This window comes from Polyergus mexicanus, unplaced genomic scaffold (genome assembly GCF_030449975.1).
Source record: "Polyergus mexicanus isolate NDT 795.1 unplaced genomic scaffold, iyPolMexi1.0 SCAF_4, whole genome shotgun sequence".
In the NCBI taxonomy this organism is placed as follows: Eukaryota; Metazoa; Arthropoda; class Insecta; order Hymenoptera; family Formicidae; genus Polyergus; species Polyergus mexicanus.
The window spans coordinates 10,324,179-10,346,145 of record NW_027223324.1 but is presented as its reverse complement, the minus strand read 5'-3'; the positions used below and the strand labels follow the sequence as shown (position 1 = coordinate 10,346,145).

Genomic DNA, 21,967 nt, shown 5'->3' with positions numbered 1-21,967 from the left:
TATACAATTTTTTTGGTAAAACTTTATCTCATATATAAAATGTGGGTATTTTTTAGAATTTATTCACTGCAGTATCATATATCGAGTTTCAGAAAATTAGATTTTATTTTTGTATTTGAGTTCTTTAACTCATTCGATTTTCGCTATTGTTTCGTCATTATTTTAGATTCTGATATTTTATCATTGCTAAGTATAGCTCACGATTATATAATTATGACAAGAGATTGCATTTTATATATATATATATATATATTAGCAAATATTATATATAGATCTTTATAGCTATTTTTTATAAGATACTTGATGTCATATATGAAACATAATACTCATATGTATCTATGTATATCTATATTTTGCATTGGATTTTATGTTTTGAAAAATTTCATGTAATATTATTTTTCATACTAGTAGTACATTTCCAACACACATATACATACAAATTTTTATATACATATATAATGCATATTATAAATTTATATATATTTATGTTATAAAACTCTAAATCCATTATATATTTTCTATATTCAGATCTGCAATGATATGGATATATATATACGTTAATTGAATTAAAAAATTAATATTGTATGTGCCTCATACAAAATCTTGTTAAACACAGTCGATTTCACAATTTTTATGGTAATTACCAAATGTTATTTCAATGTGTGTTTCTTTTTGAAACTTCTCATTAATATATATGAAACAATGAGAACAATAAAAACATCCTTTAATTTCAAGATAAATTAATAATAATAATTACATTGATTCTACTTGGTAAGATAATCAAAATTTTAAGACAGGTCGATATTTTCTCACTTGTTAATCGAATAAAATTGGCAAATATGTTGGAAGATCATGTCATTAAATTAAAGATATCAAACTTCAGTGGGAAAATAACGTCATTATAAATATAAGTTTTGATGATTTAATATACAAACTTTTATGAATCACTCTCTTAAAACTTAATTATCTGATTATATATTCGAATGTCATTTTTCATTTGTGTAGTGTAGTCATTTGATCAAATATATTTGATTGAATGCTTTTAATCAAGATATTGTAGAGAATATTAAACATATATTTAAAAGATATTGCTAGTATTATTATTTTAAAAAAATTTAATTTTTTTACCAAGTTTAATTCCAATAACTTTAGCAACATACTTTAGATGTTATTAAAAAAATTTTAATTATAACAACTTTAATTCCAATAACTTTAGCAATATATTTCTATTTCCGTTTTTAACATAATAATCAGATTTTTGTATACGAAAAAAATATAAATGAGAATATATTTAGCAATAATAATAGCAATAGAGAGAAACAAAAACTATAATCAAGCATAACAATTAAAATATTCACAATATTTAATATCTTCTATAATAAATCTCAAAATGATAGCAATTTACGAAATGTAATTTAATGTCAATAATTATATATACCATTATTTTTGTCTGAATTACTAGACTTTTATAAAACTGTGCCGAATTGGACATGTGTGCATTCAGTTTTCTTAATTTATACATTTAGAATTTGATTTATTATAGAATTTAATTTAAAAAGAAAATAAAAACGATTACATTATGTGTTATATAATTATATATCCTGATTACACATACTTCGATGATAAAATTCTATCATTATCATGAGATGAATAATTTAAATTGCAGTATTATCTGAATAAGAGGATATGCACATTTAAAAAAAATAATATATCTTATTCTATACACAAAAACATTGAATGTCCAAAAGGTGTTTCGCAATGATGAACAATTAAAAAAATTTAAAAAGATATCGGATATAGGACATTTTTCGTTTTACATTTATTATATATAAAAACAAAATAGTTGGAAAAATGTATATACAGGGTGTTCGGCGTCAATCGCATCACCGGTCGTGTGCAGGTAAAGCAGATGAAATCGAGAAGAAAAGTCCTTTACCATTTTTTTCTATAACACTTAATAAAAGAGTTATTATCGAGTAAAGTCTAGGCAATCAGCGTCGATCTTTAGCCGGGCGCACGTCGGTGAGCCACGCATCTGATAGTGTGCGCCGCTGCACACTTCACAGCGCGCGGCTCACCGACGTGCGCCCGGCTAAAGATCGGCGCTGATTGCCTAGACTTTACTCGATAATAACTCTTTTATTAAGTGTTATAGAAAAAAATGGTAAAGGACTTTTCTTCTCGATTTCATCTGCGTTATCTGCACACGACCGGTGATGCGATTGACGCCGGACAACCTGTATATTATTCACAAAAATCTCTAATCATTTATAATTATACTCATATATACACTTATAGTTGTTATATTTATCAATCTGTATCTAATATCACATTATAAATTTATTAATTTTAAACTATTCCTTTTTTCTCTATAATTATTGTACAATATTATGACACATGTTATTAGAAGTGAGAAATGTAAACTTTTCTCTTGCAAATAACATTAATTTTATTCGTTTATTACTTGCGTTTGATAATACAGATTGATAAAATATATCAAAACTTTGTTCTTTGTTTTATTATCCTTTTTTATTAGTAAACAAACATATAATTCAATCTCATGGATTTCATTTTTATTTCTGGCGAAAGCAAACTTTATAATAAGCGATTTGTAACTATATGTGTATTTATTAATCTAGAATCTAGAAACTGAAAAATATTTGATATATTTTATAGACATTCTATATATATCAAGTGCATGAATAATATACACGAAAAAACTAATTTATTTCCATAACTCGTAAAAAATTTCGTTATTTCACATTTCTAATGCTGTCATAATTCAACGAATGCAGTACGAGATTAAGGGATCGATATATCATTATATATTGCATATCGTGATACATAATAATAATAATAAAATAAAAGTAAAAATAAAAATAAAAGTAGGAGTCTGTGTAATTCAGTTTATTTAAACTTTCGTTTATCAATTATGTACAAATAATTACACAGTTTATTTTTTCTCGCCTTTTTTTTTACAAATATTCTTATTTCTACAAATTATCAGTAAAACTATTATGGAATTATCCAGTACTATAAGTTTCTAAAAGCGGAACGATATCGTCTTTTGGGCATTCGGGACAGTCATCCTAGAAAAAAATCACATAACACACAAAGTTATATTAAAAAAATCACCGATAAAAAGATAGGAGATTATTGCATTGTCTGAATACATGAAGAGTCTGGACGATTCTTGATAAGCTTCATGTATGTCAGTGTTGTCCAATAGATTGTAAACATGATTGAAATAGTGAATAATTCCACAATAGTTCTTCGTCGGTACATTTTCTCTTTTGGATATTATCGCTTCCAAGAGATTTAAGCGGTGCACCAACGGTTGGAACGTTTTTCTTTTTTTTTATATTACAATAGATTCTCATGGCTGATTTGTTCCGCATGAATCGGCCACGAGAGAATCTAATTAAGTACTTAGTGTCTCTTAAGCGTTTACGATTCGCTATTTCATGAACGCTTTATTGTATTAGAGTTCGATGACGTACTGCTGGCGTCGTCGTTTCTAGCTGGTAAAATGCCTTCATATAATATACCATCGAGGTCCACGCTAATTGCTAGTTCTCTTCGTCCACTTTCTGAGAAAAAAGAAATTATTTAATAAATAAATAATCTCTTTTTAAATAATGTACGTTTAATTTGTAAGCTAAGATTTATTTTTTCGTAAACGAAAACTCTATTTTATAGAATTCATCTCAGCAAAAAAAAAAAAAAAAAAAAAACATTCAATTAATTATAATATGTATATCTGTATTATGATGAATTTAGTAGTATAAATTTTAAAGATGTAATAAATTTTATATCAAGTAGTTAACTCACCTCGTATGGTGACCATCTGCGTAATGCGCATACTACTACCTCTATCGGGTAAATTTTCCTCATCGGAACATATTCTTTTGCTAGACGTTGGAGGTGAGAGATCCGTAGCATCTTGATCTCTTTTCATGTTACCAGACGGTGGTGAACTAATAGATCTACTAGCGCTTGGAGAGGATATCGGATCTGATCTAATTGGAAAATATTTTTTTATCATTAAAAAATAAATACTTTTTTTCTCCATATTATTTAAAAGCGTGATATGTACTCAATCTCTATTTACCTATGTGCAGAGTTTGCAAGGTCCAGGGCTTCTCTTTGCGGTTCCGGGCTAGTTGCCGGCACTAATGGCGAGTGGGACGTTGACGAAGGGAAGGATTGTTGAGCTGAATAAATTTTATTATTATTTTGATTATATATATTCCATAGAGTCAGTTTGGACAATTCAATTGCGTTAAGTGCTTCCGTCGTTGGTGGCGAATTGCCAGTCTGTTGTGGAATTATCGAATTATTGGTAATCGTATTTCTATCTCTCAGCATCTTCATCATGTATTCTGAAACTATATAAATACGATATATTAGAATTGCGATTTACGGCAATTAAATTAGAAAGTAGAGATACAGGGAGAGAGGAAATTAGTTTCTTTATCGAACGCGTTCTCGCGACAATTACATACATTCTTTGGATTCTTCGTAGATCTATATATCTTACTTGTACAGTATATATTTAAAAAACACCGAAATGTTTTGTAGTATTATAGAGAATAATTATTTTGAGATAGAGAGAATGAATGTATTATTGTAAAATTAATTAATTTATAACTTTTTTGAATTTAAGATTGTTATTTCTCTAATAGCGTTGCAAGTATTACAGTGACCATTCAGTGAATCTTTGACTTACATAAATATTCGTGAAGAATTTGAAATGTCATAGATTAATCTGGCATTAATTTCGATATTATTCCTAGCTTTATATATACAAACAACGATCGTTGAATATCACAGGTTTTTTTTTTACTGACAGTCTAACAGCATGTATTAAATTAAAACGAAAGAGGTAGAGAAAGAGAGATAGATAGACGTTGAAATTCGCTTATTGGCACTGCTCCATCGGACATCTGTATGAGCTGCATAAAACGATCGAGAACTTGTTTGCTTAAATCGCCATTTTGTCAGTAGCTCAGAATTCAATAGGCAAATGAATTCTGTCGACGCGTGCGTCAATATTCGTTAAAATCACGTCCACGAGCTTCTGTGTTTGTTTACAAACTTACAAACGCGCGTTATATTAAAACGCAATAGCAGATATCCGTTGGATGTCCCAAAATTGTACGATATCTCGATCTCTGAACAGTCATCAATATTCTTGAATAACTTGTGTCATTTTTTACAGGCAAGTAACAATATCAATGGAGGAAAATGTGTCGAACGAGGAAACGATCGAAGACGGGAGGAGCTACGTCTTGAAGGGCGATCGAAGCCCCGACGTTATCCCCAGTCGCTGTCGAGACCAGACGGCGAGGTGGAAAGAGAGAGAAGAGGAAAGGGTAGGGAAATAGGAATGCTCGTTAGCGAGAGTCATCCGTTAACGCCTGTCTTCCGGAGGTTCGTACAATCAATTACGCCTCCTTCGCTCTCTCGCATCATCATCTCCGGGGAGGCCCGAAGCGCACTACCTACCGATTTAAAATAAACCCTCCTATACTCTATCTCCTCCCGTTTTCGTTTTTTTCGTTTCGTCCCGTCGATCTTTCGTATATACCATCGGACGGTTTTTCATTTTCGCTCTCTCTCTCTTCTTTCTATTTTCGATTATCGGGTTGTTATTTTATGTTAGTGAGATGGCATTCGCGATTTTTAATATTCCTAATACGCTTGCGAGAAGAGAATTTCTTCTTGAAAGACAGAGGAAAAAATGGAAAACAAACTTACGATTGGATACTTGTCCTAGGTTCGGTGGAACATGCTGCGAGTTATGAGAATGATGCTGCGGGTGTCCGTTTACGAACGCCGATTGCGACCCATGGATATCTATTTGGGCCATGTTAAGTGGCATCGGCAGTGCCAACGCATTCGATGGTAGCGCATTATGTTGATTTCGCGCTCCCATATTTTCGTTGTTGGTAGCGTAAGTGGCGTAATTGCTTCTGCGGCTCTCGCGACGATTCGTCTCGATCGCCGTCTGCAGTTGCTCCTGGGTCGAGAGATTTTCCTTTTGTTGTTCGTACGGATACAAATATTTCATATACCTGTCGGCAAAAATATGATTTAAGCGCGTGGTCACACCCGTCGTCACTTAATAAGTGTAATTTTCCCAAATGTGTTTACATAAAATTCGGAAAAACAAAACATAAATAAATAATCAGCCATATTAATTACAAAAAATTAAATCTTTAGAATTAGCGAGATCGATGCCGATGAAAATGTTTTGTTACGTGAGAAGGGGGGGGGGGTGGAAAGCAGATAGATGTGAGTATAATTATACCGGCGAAATCTAAATTAATTACACTTAAAATTATTCGATCTATAAAAAAAAAATTGTACCTAATATAGTATTTAAATTTAAATCTAATAAAACACGAATTGTATGTTTCGAATTAAATTACATCTTTATCATTATATACGAGTTAGCCGTTTAAACGAACTTTACGCTACGTTGAACATTCAAGGCGGGCGTACGTATATTTTCGTTACACAGACCGACCGTTTATAATTCGCGCGGGCATTGTTTCGGTTTTTACGATTGTCTGGCGGACCGCGGACGAAACTAGCTCTTTGGTCGGGACCCGCCTCCGTATCATCGCTCACTTTACGATAAGAGTCTGGACGAGTTGGCGGAACCCCTCCTTTGGCCGATAATCAAATTCGCTCTTAGCAATTCGGTAGATAAATAAATTACATCTTTGCGCGTGGGAATCCAGTATTATTCGTTCGCTTCGCTTATAAAGAGATCTCGAAATTAACATTCTCTCGTTTTAAAGACGTAGAATTCTGTCCAGAACAATATATCTAGAGCGATAAATCTAATTGATGCGTCTTTTGCCGGATAAAGACTTTCTCTCGCGAGGAATATTCCCATTTGGGGGCGAGATCGCGTTTTCTCATCGCGCATATACGCGTATCGTTGTCGAGGAAAGATAGCCGGTTGCCGGAATGATGGATGCGTGCGAGGCGACGCCGACGTTCTGTCGCGTACAAAGCGGCGGAGTTATTTTCACGAGCCACCCTCCCCTCTTTTACCCTATAGCGGGGAGCATCGCGTCCGTGTAATTCATATTAGCCCGCGCTAACCCCCGGACGGATAAACGGGATGCCTCGCGTCGTCGTCGTCTCCGAATCTCGTCGACGAATCCCTATTTAGAGACGTCCGTCTCTTCTCTCCCTCTCCGGAAGAGAGAGAGAGAGAGAGAGAGAGAGAGAGAGAGAGAGAGAGAGGAATGAGACAGTGCGCGAAAGGCAAATAAATCTTCGTTGGCCCGCGCGCTGGATATGCTATGTGGTATTATATAAACGAATATATATCGCGTGCCAACGGTTCTCCAGGTTGTCACAACCCGCCCCGAGATGTCCTATGCGTGAAGGATCGCGCGGGGGGGATCGTGTCTCGTCGTTGCCTAAGACGATGCACCTGTACGTCACACACGCCTCCTCGTCTAACTCGTCACCTACGTTGTTTTATCTCCTCGCCGAGACAGTAATAACACTGTCGGCTCGCGGTCTCGCGATATCTTTACCCCCTCTCTCCCCCCCCCCCCTAGAGATCCACGAGATTGGATCATCTCGCTAATTAATACAATACATTGAACATCGATAATCAATTATATAAATGACGGACTTTGATGAAACTGTGACTCACGCGAATTAATTGCACAGAGACGTCCGTCGATTAAAACGTTGAAAGAGAGATACGAAAAAACTGGATATATCGATAATATACGGAGAAAATTTTACGGTACAAATTACATTCCCCTTTACAGCATTATAAATCTGAAGTGAATCATATTAAGATATTTATTTATACAAATTGCAAATTATGCATCTATTCCATTGTTTGTTAATGATTATGCATTTGTTTGTGTATCAAAATATTTGAATAATTACAATATTCCTTTATAAAATATTATATATATATATATATATAAATTATTATAATACGTATTATTAAAATATTATATGTATATAATATTGTTGAATAAAAATATCACAATTTCTTTTATATATAATAGTATATTTCAGGATTAGAAAAATTATATTGTAATTCTTACCATGACATTTTCTCCGTGTACGATTAAACAACGCATTAGATTCGCGCCATCAAGCGCGCGTTCGTTAGTCTTGTCGTCGCAGATTTCACGCTCGGATGAATTCTCTCGCAAGACTTATCGTATGCGAATTGGACGGACAAAACCGGGGTCCCGGATGGGAAACTTCACAATCTACTTACTGTGTGCGTAGAGTAAATGCCGCGGAAGTGATGCTCGCCGGCAACCGAAGACCTTTAATGATCTCTTGCCACAGCTTCTTGTTGATGACCTCGACAAGGCCACCTCGCATGACTACTAGCTTGTAAAGCTCGAAAAGATCCAGTACAGATTTTGCCATGATAGGTAGACGATTAATAGGTGTCCCTGTAAAATGAAAATTATTTGTTTTATGTCTGCGCGTTGTTAATATATATTTTACATTATTTTATAATATCGAAACAACATTATTCTCCACCGTAGAGACTTCAATGAAGGGATAAACGATGTAACGCCATATAAACATACGGGTAATAATTATATACATTTTGTTTCTCTACGCGATATCTTGGATGACGAGATAATAATATATTATCTCGATGTAATCTCTCTTTTTCTTTCGGTAATAATTTCTTCTAACATCACACGTGTGCGACAATATTCATTAATACTTGAAAATGTCAATATAAATTTTAATATTAAAGAGATTCCTAAAAAATACATAATTTCAAAATTTCGTGAAATCGATGAATGGCAGATCGTAAATGAGATAAAATATCATAGTAGTAGCATCTCTTATTCATTGCGTGATCGATCGCATTTTAAGGTACAACGAGCGTAAAACTGCTGAATTTTACGAGGTTTATCCAGACGCGGGGCATTAACAAGAGCAATAATGAATTTGCAACGATCACGCGAGTAGTCTTTTACGATCTTCTTGAGGGAGTATCGCTCCGATATAACAAATAAAGAGGAAGAGAGTGATTAAGGGGAGTAAAGAATGAGAATGCGCGGAGTGGAAAATCCGGTGAGGCATCGGCAGACACGGTCGTAATTATCACCGTACTTGTATCGAAGATTATCCGCGGACGCAGGCGAATAACCCGCGTGTCTTTTACGACCTCTTCGTCTACGAATCGTGTCAGACAAATATCTACGATGCAAACAACCGATCGTATTTTGTCGACTCTGACAAAGATTGCGGCGACGCAATCTCTGCTTTCGATAATATCTGTTCGATATATCGGAGCTTATTGTGCGCTAAAATTTGAATGGGGAGGAGAACGCGCATTCATGGGATAATACGGCGATTTAATCTCCGCTATTCTTCGCTACAATACAAAGCCATAAGTAACAGAGCGTGTAATATCGCGAGAGATATTTCTCGTAAAGCGGAAAGCATTATTTATATATATATATATATACAGATACGAAGAGATTCTCCGGTTAATTCGCACGCGTGTTGTACAAGAAGCTCCTACCATGGTAATCGGACCGTCGAATTTTACGAGGCTGCCCGAGTTACGAGTTAACGGGGTGTTAACAAGAGCAGCAGTACTCGCGACTATAGTGCGCGTTTTAAAGTACGTAAACGTAAACGGACTTTTACGAGTTGGCGTAATCTGAGGTTTAGAGTCGCGCATAAATATTCGCGAGCGACGCGCGTCTAGAAGAAGATGGTTCGCACGGCAAGAACAATCGAGGTAACAATATCTGGATATTAAAATCGTAATTATTTTAACTCGCGTGAATAAAGATGCGGATTCTTATATTTGTATCATATCACATGTCAGCATCGATAAATTCAACATCCTTTTCCATCGTATTTGATTTTGACATTTCATCGGCTTCTCTCCCGAAGCTCGATCCCGACTCTCTCTCGCCGCGTGGCGTCCCGGTCGGTTTTGCTTTCCACGGAGTCGGTGAATTTTACGAGTTTGTCCAGAGGTTTGTTCGAGTTAACGGGGCGTTAACAAGGGCAATACTCGCGAGTATCGCGCGTGCGGAGCCCGCTTTGCGGGCTCTTTACGAGCTCGCGAACGATTCCGTACGTCTCGCCGAACGCGCGACGTTATACGAATATACACAGTACGCACACAGATACACGTGTACGCGAATACGGACAATGAGAAAGGGAGAAGGCGCGCCGCGTATCGCAGGATCGTTTATCCGCCATCGAGGACGATGAAGGGGGGCCTCTGCCCGCCATTCCTGACCGACGAGAGAGGAGGCAATAAAACCGCGCCGCTCCGAGGTAGGGGAACTAGCAATTTCGGGCTATCGAGCGCGCTCCCTTCGGGTTTATTATTGGCCCTGCAATTATTGTTGATATACGCGCAACCCGGCAACCCGCGGTTAATGCTCCTACATAGGGCGCGGCGATAAAAGCTGCACAAAATGGCGACCGATCGCCGTTCTCTCTCATCCCTTATATCGATGCGGTGCGTTCTGTGTACTGAACTTCTTACGTGAACTAAAAAGGCCTTGTATAATGATCCTAATAAAATCCGTGCATCTCAAAGTAAAGATGTATCTACTTCAAGAAGCGAAAAAAAAAACAAATGTTAAAATCATTTTATATTTCCATAAAATCGAAAGCAGATGGATAAATTGCGGAATTTACAAATCTACCCTCCTTCTCGATACGAGATTGAGGATAACAGAGATACACATGTAAAACAGCGGGAGCGACTGCCAAGAGGAAGGTGAAACAGTGACAGGGCGAGAGAGAGAGAGAGAGAGAGGGGGGGGGAGAACAGAAACAGTACAAAAGGGGAAATCAGAGAAAGAAAGAGGGACGGACCGAGAGAAAGAGAGAGGAGAAAGGAAAGGGGGAGAAAGAACGTTTCAGGATGCGATTACGACTTTTCTTGGTAAGGCGTCCAATCAGCAGTTATTTTTATAACGGCTGCCGTCCCACACCGCGTCTCGTCTCCTCGAGTAGCGGTAGCGAAGTAGTACCGCGCGACGATGGCCATCGCACGCTACCTTCAACGAGGCAAAGTAGCCATTCGTCTCTACGTATTATTATCGCCATATATGAGATTTCGCCCACGTGTGAGATTTTATGATGAAAAGCACCACCATCCTCTGCGCGCAAGTTTCCCGGCGAGCGATAACGATTATAAGATGCACCTTTCATTGTACACAGAGATAAAATTAAACGCGAAAAATATTAATATAATATGAATAAAATATGAAAAAATTCTTTCTTTCGGACTTTTTTTTTTTTTTTTTTTTAAATTTAATATTTTCCTGAACGAGAATGTGATCGAAGAAGACGGGATGTGCAAGCGTGCGTCTCTTTGGTGCCATAACCGCCTAAGCAGCGTATCCCCTTGCAGGATAGATGTGAAGGGGATAATTGGCATACGAAACAAAATGTTGCATTTTATGGGTTATTGCGAGGATGAGAGCGGATAGGCACGGGGACGAGGGAGTGCCCGATCTAATAACGATCGGTTACGTCGCAGGCATTTATTAACACACACATCGACAGTACTTTAAAGAGGTTTCGGACGCGCGAAACGATTTTTCCCAGAATCTCGCGTGACGGCCCCGGAATCTATCGAATACGAGCCGCTGGTGAAATATACCCCTGTGAGAGACAATAGCCCGCAGCTTGGCTGTTTCTCGCCGAAATAAGGGTGTCCAGCCCCGAATTCCACTTGTTTTCCCACATTCAGATCTTTCTCGAGAAGAAAGAAAGTCGGGAACCTACGATACACGTTCGAAACGATATATGTCAGCGTCAGAATTTTAAAGAGCAATCCAAATAAATTTTGCAAATTTTTGAGAATCGAGACACGCGTGTGCGCTACACTTTCCAGCGCGTGCTTTACGAGCTAATTTGTGGTTTTGCGGTTCACGCTACCGCGTAAGATCGCGTCTTTTCATCTACGACCTGACGTATCTCGTGTTCAAGTGATAATCCAGTATTGTAATCCTTTGTAAAATTTCCGTCATATCCGCATCTCAATCTCGACGTCGACGAGAAAACAATGTTTCTTTACGATGTAAAAGATCGAGAACCGATGAAACACGTCGAAAATCCGGCAGAGATGAGGAGCGAAGAAAGAGCAAGGGAGGAGAGAAGAGAAATGATTTTTCGAGAGACGGGAGAGAGAGAGAGAGAGAAAGTCTCGCGCGGGTTAAGTTTGTTAGCGCTTGGCATTATCAGACCGGCAAAAGAGATTGGCATTGCGAGGAATAGCTGGGAGGGGGTGGAGTTTCATATGAAATACACGTGACATTTACTGCCTTCACCGGCTGGGCCCCTGCAAAGACGCAAACGCATTATAAATAGATCTCCTCCCTCCGCACCCTTCCGCCCTTTCTCCCTCTCTCTCTCTCTCTCTCTCTCTCTCTTTCTTTCCTCTTCTCTTCACTCTTCTTTTTTTCTTCTCATCACTCGACTTCTCACTCTCCGACTCTTCGGTCGAGAGGCACGAAGATTAAGAAAGATTCGGGGGGGAGAAAGAGATGGAGGTGGTGGGGGCGGAAGGGGGAGAGGGTGGATAGGGAACGCGGTACGGCCGCAGCGGCCATGTAGACCGCTACACAATCTGGTTTATAATCTTGTTAGGATTTCGCGGAAATATTGACGTAATTTACGATCCGTCTTAGCGAAGTTAACTGTCGGAGAGTTGCCGCAATGGAACGATGGGGAGGCGTACCAAGGGTTGCGCTCAACGGCTGCGCTTTTGTAGCAATGCTTATGGTTTTCCCCCTCTCTGTGCCTTTCCTCTTCTCGCCCCCTCCTCTCCTCATCCCGTTCCTCCGTCGTCTCTTCTCTCCTCTCTAGCCATATATCCTCTCCTTTCCGATTATCTGTCCAAGAGCTCCGAGTTGTGTCGCCTAAGCCGGTTTTGCATTCTCGGAGAGCACTCGACTGCGATTCGAGTACGCGCGACCCGAAGACAAGAACGCGCAAAACACAAGTCGCAAGCAAGCAGAGACAAAGTTTCATTCCGACGTACCTTTTATAGGATGTTGCGGAACGTACGACGAGACGCTACGTCAGAAATCCGTACGATGCGGCATCGTCATCCGGTGGCGCGGGTTCCGTTATCGAGGCATCGAAATCTCTACGAGTATCAGCCTCTCCCCCTAACCCCCCCCCCCGCTCTCCTCCTCCTCCTCCGGACCCACTTGTTGCTCGACGAATCAAATAATTGTATTTCCGTCAGACGACGGGGCGCATCCGGGAGCGTCGGCCAAGTAAAACGGGCGTGGAGAGTAAAATAGAGGAGCGTTCTTCGTGGGTGGTATCGTTGATGCCCTCTCCGAACATCTTCCTCCCCTCCGTCCCTCCCCCCCGTCCTCCCTCCTCCTTCCTCTCTCCGTTGACGAGCGACATAATCCCAGAAAACAAGACGGATCGAATGCAGGATGTCGAGATATCCTACGGATTACTCGGTGTCTAGGGGAATATAGATTTGAGGCGCATTATTTTGAACGAATGACGAGGGAGGAAATGCAACCGCTACATAATTTTCCACGAAAACCTTCTTGCCAGAAGGGACGAAACACGATCGTGGTACGCGAGTATTGTGGAAAAAATTTGCACATTATTTCTTTCGTATGGAAGCTTTTGCGCCACTTTTTCCAGCTGATCCCGACGATGATTAGGATGGGTACCACGCCTGGGTGGCCCGGCGACGAGTCTCGGAGCGAGGACGCGATCCGTACGTGTATCGCGAATTTGTGCGCCACGACGATAAAAATCTTCAAATAATATCACGAGCGATAAAAGCGCGCGCTCGCTTGCGGCGCGTTTCGGCTCCTACGGCTTCTTTGATAGACTTTACGACGAGGTCTGATTTGCACGCCTGCCCCGCCGAGGTGCGTGCCCCATGATTCGGTTGCTCAAAGCCGGAGCCGACTTTTTAAAGCGACCCGGGGATTTTTAAGCGCGTCCGCGAACACGTTGTTCGATACAATACTTCTTATAAAGAGGTAACATCGAGAGAGAGAGAGAGAGAGAGAGCGTATCGCGTGCCAGATGTGTGTTCGCTTCTCCCCTTTTCATTCCGATATTATTTTTTTCACGCTTGGAAATTCGAGACCGCGATATCCGTACGTTTCGAGATTTATAATTCGATCGAGTTTATAACAAGTATATTTCCATTTTCCAATTACATGTTGTAATTGGAGCTCGTGATCGCGGCAGGTGCATTGTCTCCCCCCGCGGTTAGAACGTTTGTTCGTGTTCCTCGCGTTCAAGCTGCTCGCGAGCAACCGGCGAAGACGATCACGAAGAGGGAGACGGCAACAAGACGACGAGTCTGTCGTCGTTCCTTTGCTCGCGCATGGCTACTCTCCCACGGATACGAGGGGTGAATGCGAGATAGTCGGGATTATTGCCAAGTACTTGCCAACAATGTAGCGAAGCTTTGATGTGACGTAAAATGGCACGTTAACCGGCGCGCCGTATCTCTACGAACGGTTGCACATACGGCTTTATTTCGCCGCGACCGGCGAGAGGGCAAAACAGGGTTTTGATCGGAAAGTCGTCTCGGCAAAAACAGCGTCATTACCGTCGCGTTACGATCAGAAGCAGGGTAGAAGGACGCCAAATTATGTCGTCGAGACACATCAACCTCTCATCGAGCGGTCGCGTATAAAACGATATAAATTATAGCGTAAAACTAATAGCGTTTCGTCAAATGAGATCGTGATGTAAATTAAAATTGAGTGAAATTGCCTAAGTCGAAATTTTTTTTTTTTAATCTCATCTAAAAGATCTACATATAATCAAATATAAATATATATAAAATACGTTTATATGTTTTCTTTCTTTTATTCGTATGTATAGGAAAAATAATTAGAAGAATAATCTTTGCACAAAATTGGCTATATATAATATATAATTTTTTTTTTTTTTTTTACCATTTGTCTTATGTCTTCCACTTAGAAATTTATAGGAGCTTTTGGCAAAGATTAAAGATTTAAATAGTCTTAAAAAAATAGAGCGATTCGATTGCTTAGAGTATCAAAGTAGAAGTAGTTAAATTGATATTGAAAGTAGGGAAAAAATTCCGAGACTCGGACGTATTAAATAAAAAATCGTGCAAAAAATTTTGTAAATTTAATTCGCAACAACATCCGCAAAACAAAGATTAGACACTTTGGATGAAAGACGGATATGCGTCTTGAAATACGCGCGCCCGGAGATGGATATGCTGTATCGCAATAATAAGAAATCACAGACCGGGAGTAAGCTGTCGCGTCGGTCATAAAAAGCTTAACGACCGACAATTCACGAAGTATTATTATTCCCGTAACGCATCTAGCGCGGAATAATCATCGAATCTTCCGCGAATGCCGTCTCTCTCGCCGCTCTATTCTCGGGATTGTAAAAGACAGTAGTCGTCGCGAGATGATCAACGCTACGTTATTGTGTGCGCTCCGATGCCAGATATATAAATCAACCTATATATCGAGCGGCAAAAATAACTTTCGATTCGTACTTGTCATCTTGCCAGAATAAGGGTTTACGTTCCCGTATATTCCCGCGCGACCCAAATCCCCGCTCTCTCTCTCTCTCTCTCTCTCTCTCTCTCTCTCTCTCTCTCTCTCTCTCTCTCTCTCTGTCTCTCTCTCCGCGAGGCGACATGTATGCGGTTACGCGAGATGCGAATTCGTCAGGGATCGTAAACTCGCTGATACGCCTTTGGACTTTAACGACGTTAATCGCATCGGGACAAATCGTCATAAGCGGTAACGAAGTTTGTTCGTTAAATGCCTTGGGTTACGCGCCTACGCACTTTCGGATGCGTTGAAACGCATTCTGATGAAGCACGCTAATTTCCATCCGACCGTTCGAATCACGTAGAAAAATCCAAATGGGAAATTGTTTTTGGAAAACTCAATTTTTCGATAATAATTTTTCAATTTTTCTAATATCTACTTTAAAGCATATAGTCAGATTACTCATTTTTTAAACTATTTAATACCTAGAATTTTGTCAAAAAACTTCTTTTTATAAATCTCTAAGTGAAAAACAATTTGAAGTTTGAAGTACAAATTATAGGAGCTCAATTCCTATGTAAAGTAAATCTATGAAAATCTTCTATACAATTCATAAACGCGAGAAAATTAAGACTAAAAATAACAGATAAATTTAGACAAATTTCTCGGATGCAAGTCGCAAGAATCGTTCGCGTAAATTTTCTCGTTTTCCACGTCGCGTCTCGAGATGACTGACAGCTCAATTTCGCACTAATTCGTTCGCCGTCGTCGAGAGGATCTCTGGCCGCGTATAGATTTCCGACATTCCCATACGACGATGTCCCTTTCGTCGCGCGATCCTCCGACGGAGAATGAGTGTCTGAAACGAATACGTGACAAAGATTGGCGCGTGCACCGCTGAAAACTTAACCACCTGATCGCAGACACGTGTAGGCGTGTAAAAGCTCTGCGTAGGACACGGGGTTTCTTTCAGCCGAGGGAAACGAAGGGACTTCGCGGCTCCTTTCAGAACCAAAGGTATGAGGCAAGCCATCCGATACATACCCGAGACATACATATATATATATATATATATACACATACGCGCGCGCGCGCGCGCGCAGGTAGAGAGGAAGCTGCGAGCGAGAGATGAAGAAGAAGCGGAGAAAGGGAGGCGATATATCACGAACCCCCAGAGCGATCGGCGCTGTTGTGAAATATTAATAAGCAAATTAGTTCAGACTTAGTGCTCAGCGCCGATACTAAACCGCCATGATGGAAATGGCCGTCGGCCGTCTATAACAGCCGTATTTTACTTCCCACGCCTCGTCGGCATCGGGCCGCCCGCAGAATGCGATTTCCGTTCCTCGGCCTGTCTCCTCTTTTCGCTCGCATCATCTCCTTCTCCCTAAGCGCTTTCGCGCTGTATTTTTCTTTTTCTTCTTCTTCTTCTTCTTCTTGTACATTACACACATTGTTCTTCGTTGTATCGCACCGAGATATCATTCACGAATAACGTTTATGACTCGTAGCACCTGATAGCGTGCACACCCGCATGGACTGCACCAGTCTGATGAAAAGTCGTTACCGTCACCGGAGCGTAAAAACAAATGTAAGCGAATTGCCATCGAGAATATCCGGAGTATCAGCAAGCAACACACAATACGCAATTTAGAATATTTGATACTGACAAAATTTATGTATAATTTGCGTGCAATAGGAAGCAAAAATAAAAAATAAAAAAAAACAATCTATATAAAAAAATTCAAATTTCTTGGGACAAAAATAATTTCTAATTTATCTCGATTCGTCGATAAGAAGAACGGAAACGTCCGAGATATCGTTTGCGCAATCTAATCAACGGCGACGTCATTTAAACTTCGGCTACAGATATGTATCACCGAGACGAGGTGCGCGAAAGATAGTGGAATCTCCATAAATCAATCTTTACGTTCTAGGGTAGACAATAATTTCAACTGCGCGTGCGAAGAGCGGCGCCGACAGAAGCCGCACGGACAGAGGGAAGTCTCTTCCCCTCTCTCTCTCTCTCTCTGTCTCTCTCTGAACCGTTGGTAAACGGTTGGTAAAGGCTGCTGACTCTTGGGACAAGAATTCGACAATTACGTCACGAGAACGTAACGGATGATCGCCCGGGGAACGCCCGGCGTCGGGACGTCTAGAATGTGCGAACGTCATCCTGCTAAATGCTTTTCGTTCACTCGCTCGCTCGCTCGCTCGTTCGTTCATTCGGCCCGTCCGCGTGTGCTCGCGTGTGCTCTCTCGCGTGCCACTATCTATAGCGCTGAAACGTGCCGGGGCAGTCGGCGGCTCCCTCTTCTCCGACTCTCGGATGCTGGAAGCCATCCGGTCACCTGTCCGCTACTGGAAAATGTAGGTCGAACACACGAGAGCGGGCGCGCGCGCGCGCCCGCTCTCGCGCGAGTGAATAACTAATTGGACAGGTGTAACGTTCCCGCGTTAACAACCATAACTGTCACGTAGAGACGCGCGGGATAGAAATTCAATCATCCGCGATGGTCGATATAAAGATCGAGTAGATCTGAGGGATACACGCGGTATGTATTCGGGGGATTATGCATATATTTTCTCTCACGGATTTTTCCCGAATATTTCGGGTGTATTTTTCTCCTGCTTTCGATCTCCATTTTTAATCTAGCGTCTGCTCTGATACTTTAAGCCAATCAGATTATCCTCTTGTTAAACTATTTGTGTAATCTATAGTTTTTATTGAAAGCCTTCAATTGAAAAACTGTTCGTTGTCTAAATACAAAATATGAGCTCAATTTCCATATAAATTAAACCTATCGAAATTCTTTAGAATCCTGAAATGTAAGAGAAAATCTTTTTCGAGTTATATCGATAGTATCGAATTTTCCGATACTCTATATCTTGATTGATAAACGAGATTTTTTTTTATTGAAATACAATCTTTTATATTTTTGAAGAGCAAAAAATGCATTGCGAAACATCGATGAGAAAGACATGTTGGAATTTTTCAGAAGACTGATGATCTATAAAGTCTCGGCTACCGGTTTTGAGATGCGCGCTCTTGTCAAGGTTCGTTCTTGGATACCAATCAAAAATCCGCATTATAATAATTAATGTCGGAAGAATTTCAGGTTTGCCGCACGAAAGCGTCATTTTTGCGTAGTCTAGCTGCATTGCCGGAGGGCATCAATCAGCGACGTGCAGATACGTCATTATTCTGGAATCTCCAAATAATTAGTGATGATCGCTCGCCTCTTTAGAGAACTAGAGAATTAAATTTATCACGAAACTTCTGCGAAGAGCGAGCGAGGTTGATTCACGCGTCGTACAAGCGATATCCTGATAATCGAACAACAATGCGATTATTGCGGAGTTCTATCTCTATTTTATAGAAATTATTTCACTGCCATTTCTTACATGAAAATTATTGTATATTATAAAATATAAAAATTATCTATATATTTTTTTTTATATTATGTCTATTGTTATTGAAATGAATCGATATATTGAAGAATTCAATCAGTTCCAAGAATCCGATAAAATAAAATAAATTCTTAAAATTAGATGAGAAGGCTTGTATCACGAATACGATAGTCACGAAACGTCTATCGAGGGATGAGGGAGGCAAGCGGTTACATAATTACTAAATCAACTGCATTTAGCGCGATCTTTATTAAAAAATAATAGCGGTTAGATAGGTATCACCGATCAAAAGCAGCGATAATGGTTCCATCATTCTAGTTTCCTCGTGATTCAATTTCACAAACACGCGATACATATCGGTCTAGTAACATAAAAATTATTTAAAAAAAAAAGGGGGGGGGGAAATATCTGCCCCTCAATTATTCGTGGTGGTATTTGCTCCTCTTGCTTTTCTATCGAAATGTACTCGCTAAAAGTATGCGAGACGATCCTTTAATCCTGCCGTAATCCCGATTTAAGACCCTTGGAAAGCCGACGGGTGGGCCGCGCGATCAACCTCGTTGAGGAGGTCTCGAAAGAGAGAGAGAGGGAGAGGGGGAGAGAGAGAGAGAGAGAGAGAGAGAGAGAGAGAGAGAATATCCGTATTGGCTCCGCGGTGGCGCTTCGGAGAAAAGCATTCGGACGAGGGGGTTTACGAGGGGGCCGATCCGTCAGAGACGAAATCCATCACCCGCGGGAACAATGCCCGCCCATCGGCTCGCTAGGACTTTATTTCGTTTTATGGAGGTACATCCGAGGCCGAGAGTGTTTATGGACAGGATGGATTGACTCTCTTTCTCTCTTTCTCTCTGTCTTTCTCTCCGATCATTGCCTGGTCGATGTCGACAACGGCTTGTCGATTTGCTCGACAAGGTCGTAAAGACGATAAAACGACATTGGAGCCGGTGCGAGATACAAATAGAGGTATAAACGAAGGTGTTAAGGAGGTGTACGAGAGAGGGACCGGCATGATCTCTCTCGCGTATTTAAGATGCCTATAAAGACGCACCCGTCGTTGGATTCCGATCGATTTGATCGATCTCCACACGCGATTCCAAGTTTCCCGTGAACCAAGTTATCCGCGCTCGTCTCCTCGACCTGAAATGATTTTTTTTTTTTTTTTTTTTTTATAGGCCAGTCCCTCCCCTCGGACCGGTCGAAGATCGATTCTCAGTAAAGGCTGTAACGCGTATGAATTTCGATATTTATTACGTAATAAAGACTCGACGAATAACGCTTCGAGAGTTCTTTGAAATCTCTATGGGACGTTAACGTTTTCAATACGACACCGTCGTATGTGTGTATTATGTACGGAGGCGTTGTTTAACGAATTAAGGTCTACGCACGTTGCTGTCACCATCAACATGTCAACGTATCGTCAAACTGTTTTCCATACAAGCTAACCTGCAATCAACCGTAATCCATCCGACCGGTTCTCGCTAACACAATCCAATGTATTTCTGATTCTAATCTATGAAATTGTATTCAACATTAAAGTATTTTTACAAATGGAATTTTATAATAATTGCAGTGACTCTGAATAAAAGAAAAAAAGAAAACAAGAAAGATTGCTAGGGAGAACGTCGAGAATAAATAGCGCAAGATTTCGAGGACTCTCATTACGCATAAAATTATATTAATAATTAATTAAACAACATACGCGGTTAGAGATTAGCAACTTAACACACACTACAGGGAACGACGCTAAACGAGACGTCAAATTATTCACGCCGAGAATGTTTGACATTGAATGTCGACAGCAGTCCCGTTTCTGCGAGGGTCGGGGTGTGCCGACCCATTTGAAACCCAATTTTACATGAAAAAAAGCGTCTTTCAATAAATCGTCGCGTCGATGAAGCCGATTCGCGTAAACGTTCGAACCGATTTACAAATCATCGGTAACGTCGGCCAATCTAATTTGCATTCGAAATAGCCAAGGTATCGCGAAACAGACGAGGGAAACTATTTTCGCGCGAGGGACGCGTTGCGCTTTCGCTGTTGCGAGAGGCAAAGTCAAACATTCAAACTAGTTGCAATGCACCGTGACGGCGTGCAGTTACCGAGTAACGGCATACGGAACGTGCCCCCGGCACAAAATATCGAATAATAAGGAAATAGGAGAGCGTAGCGGGAAGGGGAGGAAGAGAGAGAGAGAGAGAGAGAGAGCGAATCGTGTGTCAGCCCACTGGCGAATCGCGTCGTCTCCTTCATTCCTCGCACAATGAAAATATTTTCCGACGCGCGAGTCACACTCCCTCGCGTATAAGATTCCGCGCGTGTGCTCTCTATCGAATCTCTCTCGTAGACGAAAGCGGGATGGGGGGGGGGGGGCATGCGAAATGACTATATAGACGTACTAAGAGGTACTAAAAGTAACGGCCGCCTCGGGACGATAACTACGTTAAGCTACCGCCGCGGATTTTACTCTGCCGACAGATCGGAGCCGGCTGCTCAATTTCACGCTAGTTCCCGCTCGTGTGCTCTCCGATTCCCTCGTTCGCCCCCTTTAATTTACGGATGCGCACGAAAAGCGAAGTCCCCTTACCACCTACACGGAGCATTTAGTTTAATTTAACAGGGAAGAGGTTCCTCCTTTTTCTTTTCCTCGCGAAATTTTCATCGAAAATAATCGCGATCCGCGTGCGGAGAAACGATTTCGCGTTCGTTCGATAAGAGGGGAGGAGGAGCGGGAAGAAAAAAATTAGAGGACGAAAGGAGCGCGCCTCTCTATGAAAACCTAATGTAATATCTTGTGTATATGCAGACGTCACGTACGCGGTGCGTGTTCACAAGTGTGTAGCGAGAAGTGTTCGTGCCGAACACGTGTTCTCCGCGTTAATGCGTTACTCGCGCCCGGCGCGAGTAAAAAGGCGTCGTTTTTTCCCTACGAACCGGCCGTAACGCGACGTTAGACGCGCTCCCCGTCCGACGCACTTTTACACTCGGCAACGATCAATTCGTTCTGCAAGCGAAAG

At 40.5% G+C, this 21,967-nt stretch overlaps 1 protein-coding gene across 2 annotated transcripts in view; it reads right to left on the bottom strand.

The window, feature by feature from the left end:
• Positions 1-2,928: 2,928 nt before the first annotated feature.
• Positions 2,929-21,967, bottom strand: part of Retn (retained) — a 93,934-nt gene continuing 74,895 nt past the window's right edge. For both annotated transcript variants that reach the window (XM_070294299.1, XM_070294300.1), the window contains exons 5-9: positions 8,273-8,456; positions 5,761-6,077; positions 4,112-4,388; positions 3,832-4,019; positions 2,929-3,590 (exon numbers count right to left, since the gene is read on the bottom strand). In XM_070294299.1, the coding sequence (XP_070150400.1) occupies positions 3,463-3,590; positions 3,832-4,019; positions 4,112-4,388; positions 5,761-6,077; positions 8,273-8,456 (1,094 nt within the window). In that variant the 3' untranslated portion in view covers positions 2,929-3,462. The remainder of the gene's footprint in view (positions 3,591-3,831; positions 4,020-4,111; positions 4,389-5,760; positions 6,078-8,272; positions 8,457-21,967) is intronic.